This window comes from Acanthopagrus latus, chromosome 2 (assembly GCF_904848185.1).
Source record: "Acanthopagrus latus isolate v.2019 chromosome 2, fAcaLat1.1, whole genome shotgun sequence".
Taxonomy (NCBI): domain Eukaryota; kingdom Metazoa; phylum Chordata; class Actinopteri; order Spariformes; family Sparidae; genus Acanthopagrus; species Acanthopagrus latus.
Window position 1 is genome coordinate 14,696,379 of NC_051040.1, and position 19,675 is coordinate 14,716,053.

The 19,675-nt window shown below is 42.4% G+C and overlaps 1 protein-coding gene across 1 annotated transcript in view; it reads right to left on the reverse strand.

The window, feature by feature from the left end:
- The window catches only part of drd2a (dopamine receptor D2a), a 46,948-nt gene that overhangs the window by 5,437 nt on the left and 21,836 nt on the right, over window positions 1-19,675 (reverse strand). The window contains exons 2-4 of the mRNA XM_037087726.1: window positions 16,252-16,562; window positions 6,292-6,401; window positions 2,420-2,556 (exon numbers count right to left, since the gene is read on the reverse strand). Of these exons, the coding sequence (XP_036943621.1) occupies window positions 2,420-2,556; window positions 6,292-6,401; window positions 16,252-16,530 (526 nt within the window). The 5' untranslated portion in view covers window positions 16,531-16,562. The remainder of the gene's footprint in view (window positions 1-2,419; window positions 2,557-6,291; window positions 6,402-16,251; window positions 16,563-19,675) is intronic.

Genomic DNA, 19,675 nt, shown 5'->3' on the forward strand with positions numbered 1-19,675 from the left:
ACACACACACAGTGGTGACCATCCCGTCTGTTCTGGACCCAAAATGGACCAAATTCAGACCCTACAGGCAGCTTCAGATTAGGCAACAATTGTTGCCACACAGGCAAGCATAACAACCGATGATGTCACAGTAATTGTGTAGTTCATGATAACAACTTGCTATCTTCACACTTCAAGGCGGCGGTGCCTCAGGAGGAAGAGAAGGATGACCATTAAAAGGGCAACACAATTTGACATGAAATTAGGTTTTCTTGTCACGAGGAGCCTTTCTCAGCCTGCAAAACCACTTGTAAAATATATTCTATAGCTTGGGAAGGAGTTTTTTTTAAAAGTCTGAATAAATAATAGGCCAGTTGCTGTGCACCCTTATAACAGGCCTATAAACAAATAGAGAGACAGGGCTCTTGATGCACGACAAAGTCCCTCCCCTTCTGGTGGATGAAATTGGACCTTATTTCTAAAAAAAGAATATTAGTGTTAACTGGGAGAGACAAGAAAGTCACAGTTTGTCATAAAATGCTTTAATTATCAGACGGCAAAAATACATAACTGACGCTGCCTCGTTTGACACTCACCGAAACCTTTCATAGCCGATCTGGCCAGCGAGCTCACGGAGCACAGTAACTCTACTTTACTATTACTAGAGCTGTCAATATGGTTAGACTTTCTGAATGATCTCCCTGTGCCAAGGTGAAGGCTGTGTTGTACACTGAGCGTTTTTACTCATAACAACATGGTTTATTTCTGCAACTTTATTGACTAGCATGAGTTTAAGATTTACATTAAAGATACATTACGTACAAATTTCAGTTTAAAACAATCGAAAAATAAAATATGATGCTTTTCCAAGCAAATTAAGGGTTTGAGTTCATCATTTTATATCTATACTCCCTCTCAGCATGCCCTGCTCTGTCCAGCTGTCCAGGGCCTATAAACCTCCTCCCAGTGGAGCTCCTATACTAGCTGTGTAAGCAACAGCAACACTTCCACACACCTTGTGCTCCAAGCTCCCAGTCTGAACACCTAGCTGCACTGCTAGATGTCCTATAGTTCATATGACCATATAACCAAAAATATTATATTTTATGGCTTTAAACACTAATCTTGATGGCTGGTGCTGGTGATATCTGCTTTCATGTTCCTTGCAGCTTACACTGGCCAGATCTGCAGTCACAGCTCACTTGTGTTCCGGGGCTCACAAATCTAAACGCCTGAGTCTTGGGAGAATCGACGTTACATCAAGGCAGTTGAAGGGATGAGTGAAGCATCAAAGTGACAGGATGTGAGCCACAGGAGCTGGTTAGCGACAAGTCTAAAAATCACTTAATCGCTTACGGCCTTCGCAGTAATCCTCTCTTCAAGCCCATATTCAGGGAAATAAGCAACCAAAAGGGCTAAGGCTCGCTACCAGCAGTTACATGTGAGTATGAGGTAGTAGGTTACTTGCAAGAGCTGACATGTTGATATCTTACATTCTCTTATGAAAGACTATGCAGTAACACCAGACTCTGACATACTACATGAATGAATAATTAAGTAATGATTAGTTCATAAACATCTGAATTGATTTACCTGCTTTTTTTTTTTATGAGTTGTTACTGACTTACTATTAACCTGCCACATGAACTAGTGATGACTCATACATAACTAATTATTAAATCATTATTTGTACATTTTTTTGTACCTTCAAGTAAAGTGAGACATCATACTGAGTAGTTACTACATTCACTTGAGTAACGATGTTGAGTAACTAATGATTAATTAATTAGTATGACTAAGTATTGAGTATTTAATCAAGTATACTTGGTAAATACTCAGCATTATGTTTCACTTTATGTGAAGGTATACAACAAGAGTAACTAATGATTAAGTAATCAGTTGTTACTGGTCAGTGCCCCTATGAAGTTGAATGTTGTAGTCGATCAGCAACACCTAACCACTCATGAGGAAAGTGGTCAATATGTCAAATCACGGATGAATCAGTCATTACTTAATGGTTCATTGCTATAGTATCTCCCAGTGTGGCATCAAGTAACTCATCATTATTTACTATTTATTCCTTGAATTATGTCATTAAGAAATAACTCATTAACGATTCATTACCTATCGAGTCACTCCTGATTCATTCCTTACTTGCTTCTTAGTAACTCCCCACATTTTTTGTACACCTTGTTGTAAAGACACTAACAAATGGGCACTGATGTTAGCATTCTGCTTTTGTGCATGGAGGGAAGCATTTAAAAGTTACATCAGCTACCTATTCACAATGCATATTGTGTCTGTCTTCTTTATATTATGTTATATAATGTACTGTGCAGTGGCTGTGTGTACATGAATAATACTGTACAATACAAAGAGTGCTACCAATTCAGTCATATACCATCGGAGGACATGTTTGTTTCACCATACTCCTTCTTACCTGTGTTGTTTAAGCCAAACAATAGGGGACATGATATGGCAAAAGACAGTACCCACACCACAGAGATCATTACTGTGACCCGTCTCCTGGAACTGTAGCGAGTATTGTAAAGCATTGGCATCGCAACTGCTGTGTAACTGTGAGGGAGGGAAAAAGAAAAAAATAGACACTTTAGTTTGAATCTATAGAAAACAGTACATTCAACGAAACAAGGAAGGTGTAACAAGGTCAACAAAGTTGTGTGGTTGGTGATCACTTGAAATTTTAACTCAAAGGAGGACAAAGAATGTGAAACCTACAAGTGGTAAAAGAAAAGAAAAATCCATTTGGAAACAGCTATGTGTTGTGGACGTGAAGAGAAGGAACTGTAAAGGAGGCTGTGACTCACAGTAAAGACCTTATCATTTAACCTCACTACATTGTTTGACCTTATTAGTGGGTTTTCGGTAATCGCCCAGGAAATGCACAGCTTTCTACCGTCATGCATTGATTTTTTTTTGTAATTTGGTCCAAAAGACTTAAGACATAAAGCCAAGTGGTTAAGGCTTTTACAAGACTATCATTAGGTTTTGGTTTTATTGAAACACATGAGGGAAATCAGGATAAATCAAAGGTAATTGTATTAAATCGTGTGTTGTTAGGATTGTACCAAGCTATGCACAAGCCTTTGGTATGGAGAGGTTTTCTTGTCCCAGGAGTAAAAATACACAGTGCTTTTACAAGGCCAAATGACAGAAAATGACTGGTTTCCCTGGGAGCACAGTACATTATTTGTGCACATGTCTGACAATCATCTGTGGCTCAGAAAAACACATAAATAATACTTTTACTGTTATCCATTTTGAAATGTGGTGGTAACTCACAAAGAAATGCAGCCTTTCAGTGAAAAGGCAGTGAAGAAGAGCACCGGAAGCTAATAAACAAGGATATAAAAAAGGAAAATGTTTGTAAGCTTTGTGAATGCTTTATGAGGAAGGAAATGCTTTTAGTACATTTGTTCAGCCTCAAGGATGCAAATGATGAGTTTTGGTGAGTAACGTTGAGTGTAAACATAATTTCCTTTAAAAGACAACTTCATAGGAAACTTCCTCAAGTGCATCAAAATTTAATTTGAATGTGGAAGAATCTGTGCTGCAAAAAATGTATGGCTGATTGGTAGTAATAGTGTAAATACGAGCTACAGCACTGGACAATATGAGAAAACAGATGTGCTAGTTACTAGTAGTGACCCAAAATCAAATTGTGAACGTACAAATTAGCATAATATTTCTCAGTTTTTATCAGAATTGGCATTATTATAGTTTATATCACATCAATAGGATTACTCTTGAGAGCTTTGAATTTATGTGGCTATGTAAACAGACTTAAAACAACCGATGATGTCACAGTGAACTTTCTCACAGTATTTGGTGTATTTTATTGTATGTAACTGTATGACTTATGAGTGCATTAACACACAAAGCTCAAGGTTAACTGCTTGTCTCGTAAAATATTTTTGTGGACATAATTCAAGATTTAAGATTCAGGATTAATTAAATTGTCATTACACAACATAGACTACATAATGAACGTCATTATGACTCACTGAGAGCATCATAATAGGGGGATATCTTGTAGTTCAACTTTTAAACTTTTGCTTTTAAAGATGATGTTGTTGATTTGATTGGGTTAGGGTTAGGGTTATAGTGTGGTGGAAGCTTCAAATCATTCATTTTTTAACAAGAGATTATGATGACTGACTATTCACTTTTCCGGCCCCCTTAAAGTAAGCTGTCGACACTCATGCGCACCCGTATTGTGATCCCTTCCTTTTGGCTCGACACTTGTGAGTCAGAACAAAGTTATTGGAGGCAGAAAACAATCCTTTGATGTATAAATTAAGATGCTGCCTGGAGCTGCAGAATTGATAAAAGGGAAACTTGAAATTTTTCAGTGACTCTTCGCTGAACTTGAATAACTCAGCATCATACGGGTGGACACTGAAATGTACTCAACATATTGGGAAAAGGGAAAGTGATTGTGTCACACTCATCCATTTCATGATTTGTATTCACAAGCACACAGCAAGTTGTCACAAGTCAAATGAATAATATCTAAATGTTAATACCCTTGCTCCTTCTCTGCACTCGTAACAATTCATTTCAAATACACACAAACAATCATCCACCATGGGATTATTCACACTAATAAGATTTTTTTCTCCACATACAATGGACATTTGCATTCTAATTCAATCACTTGAATAGGAGTTGAAATTGTGTCCGCGTGTAGTCACACAATGAATATTTATTTTCCATATGTTTTTAAAGATGAAAAATGTAGCTGAGCAGAAATTCATATGAAATAAAACGTGACAGATTTCTGTGACATGAAAATATGGAAAATGTTATGCCTTTGGAATTCTTCATTTATATCAGACCGAGCTCTCACACTTTAACAACTGATTGCCAAAAGTACATGATTACTTCCTACAGTTCTTAATCAAACGTCAGGCTTTACATGCCCCTCATGTGAACTGCCTTTGCTTTGTGATCTACTGTAACAGAGGCGTTGCCATTAATCATAGTCATCATGCAAGTGACAGCCAAATAAGTGAGTTATTTTTGTCCATGGCATTAATGAATCCAGAAGGTCTTGTGACAAAACAGGCACTGCGGTGAAGTGCCACTTTAAATAGCGCTTTATTTGTTTGGGTAGGCTATAAAGGCTACAAAAATAAATCATTATGTTCGGTTCTGCAAGGGGTCGCTTGTACTAACAATCTCACAGCGAAGGATCACTTAGCTCTGCCGTTCCTGTCAGCTCTGTGCTCATTGTTTGTTTTTACATTACTGGTCTGATTTGCTCTCACCACTGTCTTTTATAGCATTGTTTTCAGAAGCAGCAGGCAGCTGTTTTGAGTGAAAAGCTTTAAAGATCTGCACAGCACCAAACGGCAGACAGATAACATTTCCAACCAGATGGTGAACATAGTGAGACCATTTAGCAGCTGAGGACCTGGATATATTATTCAAGAGCTGGGAGAAAGAACAAAACAGAACAATTTACAGGAGAGTAAATTGTGGACTTATATTCATTAGGTAATAAATTAATATCAAAGTTCCAGATCTGATCAGTGTATCAATATGGGAAGCTTATGTTTGTTAATGCGTTCATCGGATCAACATAAAAGACGATAATTTGTCAGTCAAACTATATAAAAATTGTAGGTTTATGTGATATTGTTTCCAGTAGGGATGAATGGAGCATTCATGACCCTAATAAATATTTACCTTCATTAGAACTAATATTGTGAAAATGTAGTAAGTTTTGTTTGAAGTTGGCACCTACATAACATCTGACAAACTGTTACAGACCTGGAATTTGTGGGGGGCCACCAAATCGCACAAAATGCCAATTTCTACACAATGTTGCTTTAAGGATAACCTTTGATATTTTGATGCCTGTATTGCATATACTGGGTACTACTGTACAACATCTCCTCTCCTCTTTCTTCTAATTTTGGTTGAGAGATGTTTTTCTTGTGATGTCTTTGATTTACATATGCATTTAGATCAGCTAATGAACATACTCTTAAGTCCTGAAATTGCTGCAGATTGGCATATTGACAAAGTCACATCAATAACCCTGGACCATCTGGTGAGCAGTAACAGGCTATTCCTAAATGAATACACGTGAAATAAAAGTGGAAGGTTGTGAAATTGGTGTCTGGAAAGGCCAATTAGTTTGTATATTAAAAAAAAAAAAACATATGCATGCAATTAGAAAGTAGCAGTTCCCCCACTGTTATTCAGAAGGTAAGATTTCCATCTAAAATCAATGCAGGATGCATGACAGGCAGGATTAAACAATCTGTGCAGTGGTGACCTCACCGATCAATGCTGATGGCACAGAGATTGAGGATGCTGGCTGTACACATCATCACATCGAGAGTGACAAAGATGTCACAGTGGATCTTGCTAAAGCGCCACTCTCCCACTACCTAGAAGAGAAAAAACATCAACAAATGGCAGCTTACAGGAACAGTCGACAGAACAAAGTCGCTGCAAATGATGTGTTTTGCCTCTGCAACACAAAGCAACCCTGACAGTCAAGTCTCCCTTTGTTTTATTTATTTATTTATTTTTTTCCCCAGATTATTTTCCACACTGGCAACAGAAGGAGAGAGGAAGTATAGAGTGAAACGATGATGATATAAATACAGAGAAAGTGTCAACTGTTCAACAGTTCAGCAGAGTGCTCTGAGTCGTGAGTGAAGTCTGATAGAGAACAGAATGAATAGGCGTGGGGTTGTTATCATAGAAAGATAATTACAGGTGAAAACAGCTGTCATACATATTTCACAGTATACACAACATCCAGACATTCTGTTACATTCATGTGACTGAAAGAATGTTGGAAATTGACGGATGAGCTGAGTGCATTGCGACGTCACGACTCTTCACAGATTTTCTCTCACACCGGGAGGAATTGAACACGACAGATTATTGCAAACCTATAGATGCCCTCATCCTTTATAAACATGCATCCTGGTCTGCAGCCCCAGGTGGCGTTCAATCAAACACTTGATCGAAACCTATTTGTATTCAATCCTCTGTGCCACACATGGTTTCACCAAGAGATGAAACATCATCAGTGATGCTCTGACGGGTCCAAAGCCACCCACCTCGCCTGACACTACATCCTACCTGCCCCCTCTCAGGGCTCTGTAAAGGGTAAGAGAGATGTGTGTGTCAGAGGAGAAACTCCTACCTCTCTGTGGATGATTAATCTTTGTCCCTGGCCGATGTCTTACATTTAGCACCGGCTTAAAGAGCTCTTTGTTGTTGCCGGTGACTCCAACACTAGTGGTGACTGCAGAACCATCTGACAGCATAATGACTGCCCTTCTCCCTGTTGCAACCTCTCTGTTCTTTTTATTTTGTTATTTGTTGTTGTTGTTGCTGCATTGTTCTACCCTTTCAACATCTCCACACTCGCTATCCATTGCAGTCGCCCGTCCTGTTTCTCTCCTTCGCTACCACCATTCAATTTCTTGTCCTTCTTTATATGACAGTCCCACGGTTGCTTCTCTCACCAGCTCTACCAACAAAAAAAAAAAAAAACATACTTTTTTACATCCTCATTAATGCTGCAGCCGAGCATTACATGTTTCCTACGGCTGCAGCACAGGTCTATCCGTGAGAGTGCGGCGGAAACACAGTCACTGAATATTAAACTGCTGCATCTTATTTAAAGCATGAAATCAATACAAATACAATGCTAAAAGAGGATAAGTATTATGACATGCTGAATGTGGGATTTATGCATTTTCTCAGTTTTGTTGTTGCTATTTCACCTATTTCATGCATCCTGACCACCTCTCCAACTTCATTTATACTTATTCACGCTGTGTATATGTGCACTGCAATCATGACTTGTGAATGTGTCCCCATTCTGGTCTAATAGGCAAAGTTAATGTCGTGAAAGTAAGTTGAACTGAAGTAATGGGGGCCGGGGAGCTATGAAAGTGGGATAAATAGCAGAGTTCATGACCAGTCTTGGTTTTATACAGGAAGGTGGGTTTAACCCCTCAGTAATCTTAAGGTACAATAACATTTGTATATATCGTCATATATCTGTTATTTTTTTGTGATTGATCTCACTAGATTGGTTGTCTTGAAAGGTATGAAGATTGGGTGGGGATTAGGTGTGAAGCAGAGGAAGGATGGGGATTATGCAGGAATTACATCATATGTTGAGTCTGTTGATTTATAAACTGCAAAATTCTAATGAAGTCAAGTTTTTTGATGACTTATTTTCATAAAGTGCAATTTAGGATGCCTTTTAATCAAAATACACATATATATGCCTTTCATTTCAAACCTGACTGTCTTTATGGCATCAATGATAAAAATGGATAAAAAAACAAACAAAACAAATTCTGCTCTGATCTGAAACAGTTTACCAGCAGCAGGGGAGTTCAGAGATTTGACATTTCTAACATTTGCATTTAAAAGTGGATGTATCTTCACTCCTGTTTATCAGCCTGACTGCAGCGTGCAGCGACCTGCGGCAGTGACCTCCACTGGTGTGTGCGTTTATGTAGTGTAATGTTGACTGTTGATTGGAACCTGAAGGGGAAATATACCTCACTTTGTGAACATAACGACGAGAGGGGTTAAAGGGGAGGGAGGACTCTTTGTGTGGTTCAGTGGTTGAATTTAAACACAGAGCCACACACACCCCTAATGTCATTTCTGACTGTCTCACAAATCACTTTGGGGCGATTAAACACTTGCAAGAACAACGCAAAAAAACACAACAACACAATCGTTAATTAATAATTCTTTCTTGAAGCCAATCATTTGTTTTGGCTTTAAACATGTTGCCCTTGTATGAGTTAAATGTTTCTTCTCATTGGAATTTACTCTCTTTTATCTCTCTGTGATTACCTAATGAATTACTGAAAACTACTGCATGTAATCACTGTAATAAGTGGAATACAATAATTATTAAAGATGTTTCTTCATGTTCACTGAACAACATTTTTTGGCCATACTGATGCCCCAGCCAAAGGTGAGTGACTCAAGTTTGGCATGAAATTCCCCAGAAAGAAAAACAGTGGCCTTTTTATGCAGCTTGCCTTAAAAACAGACTCTGGACTTCGAGCAACACATAATGTTCCCTCAGTGCGCTCTCTAAATCAGTCACACTTGGAAGAAAGCGAAAATTGTGGTAATTAATGCTAATTCAGCATTTAATAATAAAGGGCAAGTTGAATGCCCTGCCCACACTCCGTGACTAAGCTGTCACTGTTAGTTCATGCTGATACATAATCTGCACAAGAAAACTCAGTCAGGCCGCCGCCTGCGACGTGAAATTAGAAAATCATTAAGTCTTCTAAGATAAAGGACGGAGAGGAGTGTGGGTGCATTGGGTTCGCAGGTTATGTTTAGTAAAAAGAGTCAGACAAAAAAAAAAACACAATCTTGTGTTTGTGTCATTATGTGAAGGTAATTGAGTTTGTGATGGAGGGAGCATGCTCTGCAGAACATGAGGTGAATAAACAAATGAGAAACCTAAAAGCTAAAGCTATTGTAAGCACATAATCTGACTAACTATCTAAGGCCACCTTCACTTCTACAATATATATGCAAATCTATAGAGATCATTATAATCTGTCTGATGTTTACCTCAGACTGATATGAATGTATGTTTACCTTTTCTGTAAAACATTTGCACACATAAGAAATATTTACGTTCCCACTTCTACCATCTTATTTCCCAGCAATTATAGCAGTCCAACTGCTGACGTCTCAATTAATCCCACTTCCCAAAAGCAAGAAGCTAAAATCTGATGAGCAACGATTTAAAACACATGCTGGGTAATACATTTCGACTTTAGCAAGCACCCTGTACTTAGTTCTCAGCATGTTGCTGGAGCAGGACTACTTTCTTTTTAGGGATAAAATAGGCAAAAAATGGGTCATGTTATTGGCACAAAATCAGTTGAGACAGGAAACCATAAGCATTTGGTGTGTGTGTGTGTGTGTGTGTGTGTGTGTGTGTGCGCGTGTGTGTGTGTGTGTGTGTGCGTGTGTGTGTGTGTGTGTGTGTGTGTGTCACCATCCCCTCAAAGATGATTTCAGGGAAACATTATGAAACTGTAATCAATTCCTAACCTCAATGAAATAATAATCATGATGGTTTTCTGATCCAGATTCGAACTCCTGGGGCTCACATAAATCATTTTGCGACTGAATTTGTAATGCAGATATGTTTGAACATACCCGTCAAATAAATGAATTAAGAAAAATAGCAGGAGCCCTGTAATGTATGACTGCTTACAAGTCCCCAGTTTCACCAACACTGGACTGCTCAAAGTTTAATTACGTCTGATGATAAATGTTTTATTTTTTTAAATTGTGGCCCTTCACTTCTTACATGAAGGACACTTGACTCGTCATCTGTGGGTCTAATTGGAGCGCTCTTGTCATGACTCCGGTTTTTGTTTGTTCTTGTATCTGTTTTTTTTTGGTTTCTTGTATTTGATTTACGTCCTTGTATCATGTCTTGTGTTGTGTTTTTTCCATGTCTTGTGTGTCATGTGTCTGATTTTCCATGCCCTCATGTGTCCTTTAAGTTTCTCCTATGTTCTCCCCTCTGGCTCCCTCTGTCTGTTGTCTTGTTCCCTCCTGGTCTCTTCCTCTGTGCTCCTCCCCCTCATTATCACACCTGGCTTCCTTCCTCCTCTCTCCTCACCTGTGCCTTGTCATGTCATTAGTGTCTGTGTATTTAGTCTCTGTGTTTCCCCTCACTCTTTGTCTGGTCATTGTTTGCTGTTCTCTGTTTGCTGTTTTCTGTCTCTTGTCCACGCTCCTGTTCATGCTCTTGTCCATGTTCTTGTTCATGCGCCTGTCCAGGCTCCTGTCCCGTTTGGTATGTTTTTGGTTTTGCGTTTTCCATGTTTTGAGTTGAACTTTGATTTTTGATTTGTACTTTATCTCGTTTTTGTTTGCTACTTTGTCTTTTGCCCTGTTTTGTCTGCTTCTTGGTTTTTGTATCAGCTTTCATTAAAGCTCGCCTTTTGTTCCTCCTTATTTTGTCTCCTGTGTGTAACTGCGTTTGGGTCTACCTTCCCCTTCCATAGTTTCCTTCCCTTTCCATAGTCTTTCCCCTTTAAAACCCCTACCTGACAGAATGAGCAGCAGTAAATGGCCTAGAGATAATCCGGTGGTATCAGGACTTTGTAACCAATCCTGCTAGCAGGGCTCGTCAGATAGCCGCAAGCAAACTTTTCTTTGAAGCTTATGACTCAACCCATGCCACAGCTTCAACCTCAGCCCATGCCACAGCCGAAATGTCTCATTTCTGGGGAACCCGGCTTGCCTACAAAGTACCCCCACCGAGAAAGCGACGAGCCCGTCCACGTCCTGGCTCCCTGAAGTCAGGCTCAGAGGCCTCAGCCGAGCTCCCAGCCCAGGCCGCAGCCACAGCCGAGCTCCCAGCCCAGGCCGCAGCCGCAGCCACAGCCACAGCCGAGCTCCCAGCCCAGGCCGCAGCCACAGCCGAGCTCCCAGCCCAGGCCGCAGCCACAGCCACAGCCACAGTCTAGCTCCCAGCCCAGGCCTCAGCCACAGCCATGCTCCCAGCCCAGGCCGCAGCCACAGCCACAGTCGAGCTCCCAGCCCAGGTCTCAGCCACAGCCAAGCTCCCAGCCCAGGCCGCAGCCGCAGCCACAGCCGAGCTTCCAGCCCAGGCCTCAGCCACAGCCGAGCTCCCAGCCCAGGCCTCAGCCTCGGCCACAGCCGAGCTCTCAGCCCAGGCCTCAGCCTCAGCCACAGCCGAGCTTCCAGCCCAGGCCACAGCCGAGCTTCCAGCCCAGGCCACAGCCGAGCTCCCAGCCCAGGCCTCAGCCTCAGCCACAGCTGAGCTCTCAGCCCAGACCTCAGCCTCAGCCACAGCCGAGCTCCCAGCCCAGGCCTCAGTCTCAACCCCGTTGACACCTGCCAGTGGCCCCCAGTCGGCGTTCCGGTCGACACCTGCCAGTGGCCCCCAGTTGGCGTTCCGGTCGACACCTGCCAGTGGGCCCCAGTCGGCGTTCCGGTCGACACCTGCCAGTGGTCTTCAGTCGGCGGTCCAGATGATGCCTGTTCCTGCACCTCGGACAGTGGTCTGGCCAAGGCCTGTTTCTTCTCCTCAGTCCGAGGTCCTGCCGAGTCCCACGCTAGGTCCAGTGCCTGCTCCTGCACCTCGGTCGGAGGCCCGGCCGAGTCCCACGCCAAGTCCTGTGCCTGCTCCTGCACCTCGGTCGGAGGTCCGGCCGAGTCCCACGCCAAGTCCTGTGTCTGCACCTCGGTCGGAGACCCGGCCGAATCCCACGCCAAGTCCAGTGCCTGCACCTCGGTTGGAGGCCCGGCCGAGTCCCACGCCAAGTCCACTGCCTGCTCCTCGGTCGGAGGTCCGGCCGAGTCCCACGCCAAGCCCAGTGCCTGCCCCTCGGTCGGAGGCCCGGCCGAGTCCCACGCCAAGCCCAGTGCCTGCTCCTCGGTCGGAGGCCCGGCCAAGTCTCACGCCAAGTCCACTGCCTGCACCTCGGTTGGAGGCCCGGCCGAGTCTCACGCCAAGTCCACTGCCTGCACCTCGGTCGGAGGCCCGGCCGAGTCTCACGCCAAGTCCACTGCCTGCTCCTCGGTCGGAGGCCCGGCCGAGTCTCACGCCAAGTCCACTGCCTGCTCCTCGGTCGGAGGTCCGGCCGAGTCTCACACCAAATCCAGTGTCTGGTCCTCGGTCGGAGACCCAGCCGAGTCCAGTGCCTGCTCCTCGGTCAGGAGTCCGGCCAAGGTCGTTTGTTGCCAGAGACCCTTCATCGGCTCTCAGACCACCAGCTCCCGGCAAAACTCCGTCGGTGGTCCGGCCAAGACCCTTGAGGGTATATGGTCCATAGTTTCCTTCCCTTTCCATAGTCTTTCCCCTTTAAAACCCCTACCTGACAGCTCTAAGGCCTAGTCCACACAGGTGTTTTTGGAAACTTCAAAATAAAAAAATACCTATGCACAGAGGAGCTAATTAGCACAGAATTAACCCCTGCCCATACTAACATACATAAAAATATTATAATTCTGGAGGTTCTCTCCCTCACCTGTGTTTTTCTGCCTTTCTCCACCTGCATCTCATCCCCTCGTTGGTTTAGTTTGCGTGTAAGTCCAGTCTTTAATTCAGTTTTTCTCAAGTCATCTGTTACTTTTGTCTGTCCCTGCTGTGTACTTTATATGAAACTTCATCCCCTGATCTGCCTGCAGTCCCCTGCATCTGATTCCATCATTTTGGCTCTAAAATACCTATATATTTGTGGACATGGCTGAAAGCCTGAGGAATAAACGCAGATGATGTCATAGTGATGTCATCTGGTTGACTGAGGCTAGACAAAACGGTGTCATGGATGTTCAAAGACATGAGCCTCAGAAATGGTGTTATTGATTTGCATTATGGGAAATGTAGGTTTCTGAGGTTTGAACCATGCAGGAGACAACACTTGGCACATCTGAGCATCTGATTTTGTTCACTCTTCCAAATACCCGTGAGTCCCCAACGGTTATCGTATCTCATTCCTGACTCTCTGGAATATCCTTTTAATCCATGACACTAAAGCAGCCCTTAGCAATTTCTGCCTCTTGCTCCTGTCCTCCAGAGGGCTGCGTGACAAAAGTGGGTTTCTCCAAAGATAAACAGAAAAAAGCTGGGGATGCCAGCAGAAACAAGAGAGCAGCTGTCTGCTGAATAAGAGTTCATGTAACCTGACGCTGGTTCTGCACGTCTCCACCAGGATAAAGTTACAGGACAGACAACCGTCAAGCTTTCATCTAAATACATGCTCTCAGTTATATTTGATAAAGAGTGGGCAAGTGTTCAAAGTGGTTCCACCTCTCATCTCTCTCCTAATGCGTTAAAATAAAAAAATAAAAAACATACACCTATGCAATTAAAACACTCATAACCACCAGAGACTCACGTTGCGGCGATGAAATCTAAATCAATATTTTACTGAGAAAGTTTTATACTACAATTTGGAGCTTTGATAGGAGGCCAATTAATATTCAATTCCTGCTTTTCCGAAGCTTTGATGTAGGCTCCCTGCCTGTGGACACAGATGCCCACATCAACAGAGAAAGCAAGTCAATAATTCTGATAAAAAAACAAACGCAGTATGCAGGTTGCATACTTTCTGGAGAAAGGTCTGTCTGATAACTGGTGCCAGCACAGTGCTGCAGCAACGAGTCATTAAACCTGACCGCAAGTCAGCATTTTTTGCACTTCTGGTTCCTTCATCTCAAACTCAAAGTGGGTTTTCAAGCAAAAGAGGTTTTCACATTTTGTCTTACGACATAAATGATGGCAATAATAACTCCAATCATGAATTTGAATGCTTTTACATGTCTTAAAAAAGGCTGTTGCTAACAAGTGGCTGAATGAGACCACAGAGGTTGCTGGGAACCGTCACTACCCGATCTCAGGCTGTGTCCAAAATCACTCACATATACCATTTCATAGTGTTGTCCGAATATATATTGAGATTATCATACCCTTGACTCAAAGTATCCCACAATGCATCATGAAAAGCAGTGTAAAACAGATGGTCACTGACCAAGCATCTTACACCATCATGCATTACACTGGATGGGAAAATTAAATTCCACTCGTTGTGTCTCAAAGAGTTCTTTTTGTTTCACTGATGAGCTCACAATACAGTCTTCTATGTAGGACTCCCCAGGTAGGGAACAGTGAATGAGTGGGTGATTTTGGACGCAACCTGACTTGTGCATGCACAAGGGTGTCCTCCATCTTGGATCGTGAGGTAGGGGCAACATCCCTTGAAAACAAACACACAGGGAACAACAGCAGTTGCTATACCTGGCTGCCCTAGATGGTGGAAGCTCTTAGGCATGTGCTACTCAGATCAGGTAGAGACAGTTTAACATCAGTTACACATCAACACTCCCAAAGCAGAAACTCGCCTACTCACGAGTTAAACTTCACCTGCAAACTGTTCTGATGGAAATTTTCCAAATTGTAGATCTGTGGAGGAGAAGTGCAGCTAGCAGCAGGGGTGGCGATGCAACCTTGGGGTAGTCTCATTCAGAGCTAACCATTACCTTTTTGCCTCTTGCAATTGCATTTAAGCCTCAAAAGAGCTTATTTTTCCTCAATAAGCCAGAATCCAGTGGAAAATTCCCATTGGCTGACTGTCCAATAAACCAGGGTGATGCTATCTTTCAGGTGAGCCCCCAAAATGACTTCACCCCTGATGCACTCTATGATCACAGAGAGGTTTTTTTTTTAGTTTAGTTTAGTTTATTGGGAACAACAACAAAAATAAGATTACTTTTACAAAATAACACTTTCACCACTGTGTGTACAAACAAACATGCATGGAGACACCCTATGGATTTATATACTGTAATCTGATCGGCGTGATAATCATCATGACTCACTGAGAGACACAGGAGGATTAGAGTGCCTGTAGTATTAGATTGCCTTTCTCTACATCTAACAGTGTGACCTAAAGCCTGATGGTCAAAAATAACCCCTGGACCGAGGAGATAGACACGAGAAATGAGCAACAGTCTTTCTGAGAGATAGCCTGCATCCTGTCTGCTATTGATTTGGCAGATTGGAGGTGGTTTTATGCCAAGCCCCAAGTCTCTGGTCTGTTTAAGGCTGCGCTGGCTAGCGGACATTGATGTGTCATGCTTTTTAAAAAAAAAACAAAACAAAAACAGATCTGCATTATCCCACACAGCGGTGAATTCAAAATGATGTATTCCAGTATAAGGAGGAATTATTCATAAACATCTGACCTGCGACTGACTAGACAGGTCTGACATTTTAATGATGTCACATGGTGTTGCTACATTACGGCCCTTTAACCACAGCATGACTGATATTTGCAATGCCGATGTGAAACATTTTATTCGTCACCCCTGTTTCACCTTGAGCCTCTTGACCTGCTGATGACTGCTGGCATCATGCTTGGCTCAAACCATTTTCACTTGTGTTTTTACTTGCTCCAGATGCCAGATAAATGCCTGTCCCATGCATAATATACTTTCGTATTTTTTGACCTCTTAATGTCGAACTGAATTCTGTCCTTCGAATTGATTTTCTCTGGCTTGAGTCTGCAAATCCTTTTGTTTTTCTAGCGCTTTTCCATTGACACAAGACAAACGCACAGAGAGGAAGAGGTGAACTGTACATACACAGATAGGGATAACATGTCATGTCACGTTATTTACTCCTCTTCCTGCGTGTGCAACGCGTGCGTGGGTGTGCGTCTATCTCCATTATCTTACCTCTAAGTAGACAACCCAGGGCATCACCAGCGTGGCCACCAGGAGGTCCGCGACAGCCAGGCTGACGATCAGGTAGTTGGTGGTGGTCTGCAGAGCCTTCTCTCTGGACACAGCCATGCACACCAGCACGTTGCCGAAGACGATGACGAAGATGAGCAGGGTGAGCAGCATGGCATAGTAGTTGTAGGGGTGCTTGTGCTCTTGAGCTGTTTCGTTGAGGCCCCATGTTCCGTTATCAAAGAAACTGTCGTTGTAGGCATACTGGGTAAAGACATCCATTAGCTGTGAGTGACGAAGGCCAAGAACAGGCCCTGAAAAACACGAGAGGGGAACAGTGTTTTTGAATGTACTTATATTAATGTGAATGTTGGCAGTTTATGAAGCAAAAACGCTGTAATGTTTTTTAAGTGTGTGCGTGCAGAAGCTGCTTTGCAGGCACAACTTGTCTATTAATCTCTTCTCCCCCACTGAGCACAGTAATGGCTTCATCTTTATAACAGATTTTACTGGAGGTTCCAAAAGTGTATAAAATGATGTAAAATGCATCCACCACATCCCCGTCTGACATCTCTCATCAAGCTATAACCATAAAAACCCTGCTATCTTTAATGAACCTCAGACGAAGACTTTAAGAGGTTCATTTAAGAAACAGGCAGGAATACAAATGCGTCCCCTAATGACTGTAAAGTCTACATTCACCACACCATTGTGATGTACGAAAGGAAAGCCTTTTTCCCCAATGTGGCAACTTCCTTTTCCTGAATGAAAGCAAAACACAAGAAAACACTTAGGTAAATAAGCTTTTTAATTCAACTTCACTGTGAGAACAAAAAGGATTTTTTGTTGAAAGTCTACAAGTACTGTTGTTGTAAACAAGCTGTTTTCACACCAAAGCACAACACATGCATCCCCACGGCATAGAAAACATTCTGAATGCTTTTCCTAATTTGCAAATTTTTTAATATTTCGAAACCCTGTATTCCTACACCCAGGTTTAAATTATGCAGCAATCTTCTCCTTCCTCACATTTTGTAGATGCATTGCTTTATTTCTTGACACGTAACCACCACCAGCTGATGATCGGTGGGACAACAAGCCTGCCACATGGGAGAGTCACACCACAGGATATTTGTAAGGACACCTGGACACATTTCTGTCTGCTTTTGCAGCATCAAACCTCTGTTGGGATGTTTGTGCTACAAAAAAAAACTATGATCAGGGCAACCAAAACAGGTATTTTTAGCCACACCATGATGGTCTATTAATCCTAACCACCCTGAGTGGCTTTTTGTGCCTCTACCAAAGAAGAGCATGAACACAACATTGTGACGAAAAAAGACATAAAATATTCAACCTAAACAAACTGCAAAATTGCAACATAAAGAAACGTCCAGTTATAACTTATCTGTGGTTTTGCAGAGACATATTGGCTTACACGTATTCTGGCTATTGGGTTGCATGTGGCCTTCAGCAGCCGGCCGACATTTGAGATGCGTTGCTGCTGTGCTTGTGAGTGTCCTCGTGTGTGTGCTGGTAAAGCGTCGGATACAAACTAAATGGAGACATCGAAACACCTCTCCGCGGCGCTGCTTGTGTTCGAAAAGTCTCCAAGGTACATTGAAGACAAGTGGTGTAGTTTAGGGTTTGTAGTTGACAGGGTTGCTTTCAAAGACAGCAATTAGCGTTTCCACACCTGAGCAACATGTTGTTTGTGAGAAAAAAAAAACAAAAACAAAAAACTCAACAGCAAACAAAACGAAAAAGGCGGGTGTCAAGATCAGAACCGGTGAGGCAAGTGAACAGTGGAGCTATCCTCCCTTTGACAGACAATTGCCTAATTAGTGGCAGCATGGTGGAAAAGCACACCGAGCAGACTCAATGTGTCTTTTTTTTAATCAGTGACAAGCACAACCGCTAATATTTGCATTCACTTTTTTTCTGACTTGCATTATCAGCATCAAATATAATAATGGGACGTCTATGTGTTCAGCCTCAATGCATCATTATGCATCATCTCTGTAAATAACTCCTTTAACGACCTCGTTCGCAGCCAGTCTAACTGTGTAACACCTCGCATTTTCTGCGCTGCAAACAAAACATTGCATATATTGTGCGGGATATGATTACAGCCTGGATGTTCCCCGGTTTATGAATATTTTAAGTCTGCTCACTTTGATGTCTGTGGTTTTTTTTTTTTCGCATCATTTCAGCACTCCTCAGTGTTTATCTATGTCATGACTGACTCTATATTTCATCCCGCTAACTGATTTGCCATCGTTACGTTGTGAAAACCGGCAGCTGCAGACTTAACGAAGCTGCACGAGAATAATTTCAAAAACACACCGGCACGTCTTATTTTACAAAAACTCTTAGCCGCGCAGTTCCCTCATACCTGGATTAATGGCTATGTCATTCTCCGCTTTCCACCGGCTCCATTTTCAATCCCTCTCCCCTGTTCACTCACACCATAATTGGTTCTGCAGTCTCCGAGGCTATCGCTCCTGCTGACGAGAATCTACTTCAAATCCCCATTTACATCCAACTCATTTTACCTGTGCATCCAATTTCACTTTCACAACCCAACAGTTATTTCCTTCTCCTTGTAAATGTGCAGGTGACTTTTGTCTTTAACCTTGATGAGACATGTCCGAAGTCAAAGTTCTGCTTTGATTTTGAGCACTTTTAGTACATAGGCACATTTTGTATCTCTCCCTTGAGTACCTGCAGATGATGCTACGCTGCTATTGTCTTATTTTGTGGATTATATCCTTGTGCGTCGTGTGTTTCTTTCCACTTTCTGTCTTTGTCTTTTTCTGACCCTTTTGCAGAGTACACCTGTGTATCGTTAGTTAATTAGTTCCTGCGTAGCTTATTTATAAGCCTGTGTTTTTCCACCCTCTTGATGTTGATTCATCTGCTTATCCCGCGTCCGTTCCTGTCTCTTGTCTTCTCTGTGTTCTTGATTTGTCCTCTGCTTTTGTATTACTCTTTTGGTATTATTTTTTGTTGCCGGCTTTTTTTCTTTTTTGTGGGTGTCAAATTTATTCTATCAAAGCTTGCCTTTGTTTTTCCCAACCTGCCCACCTCTGTATGCCCTGCATTTGGTTCCCTTTTGAAAAAATGTCAACAGGATTACAGTCGGCACTCAAGCTTCGACACTCCTTACTTCAGAATTTATTGATCCCTGAGTGGTTGCAGGGGAAGGCCCAAATCCTGCATCATACTTCATGCATAAATGAATGAAGTTCACCTCTGTTTCAAAACAGCACTCACATGCCCAGTTGGAAATTGGAACAGTTTTGACTGCTGTAATTCTTCCTCCTCAACAAATGGAAAGTGAAGAGACTGCGTCGGTCCGTTGGTGTGTATTCCTGAGTTCAGCCAAAGCTAACGTGGGGGATCAGCACTGCCAACACACTTTTCG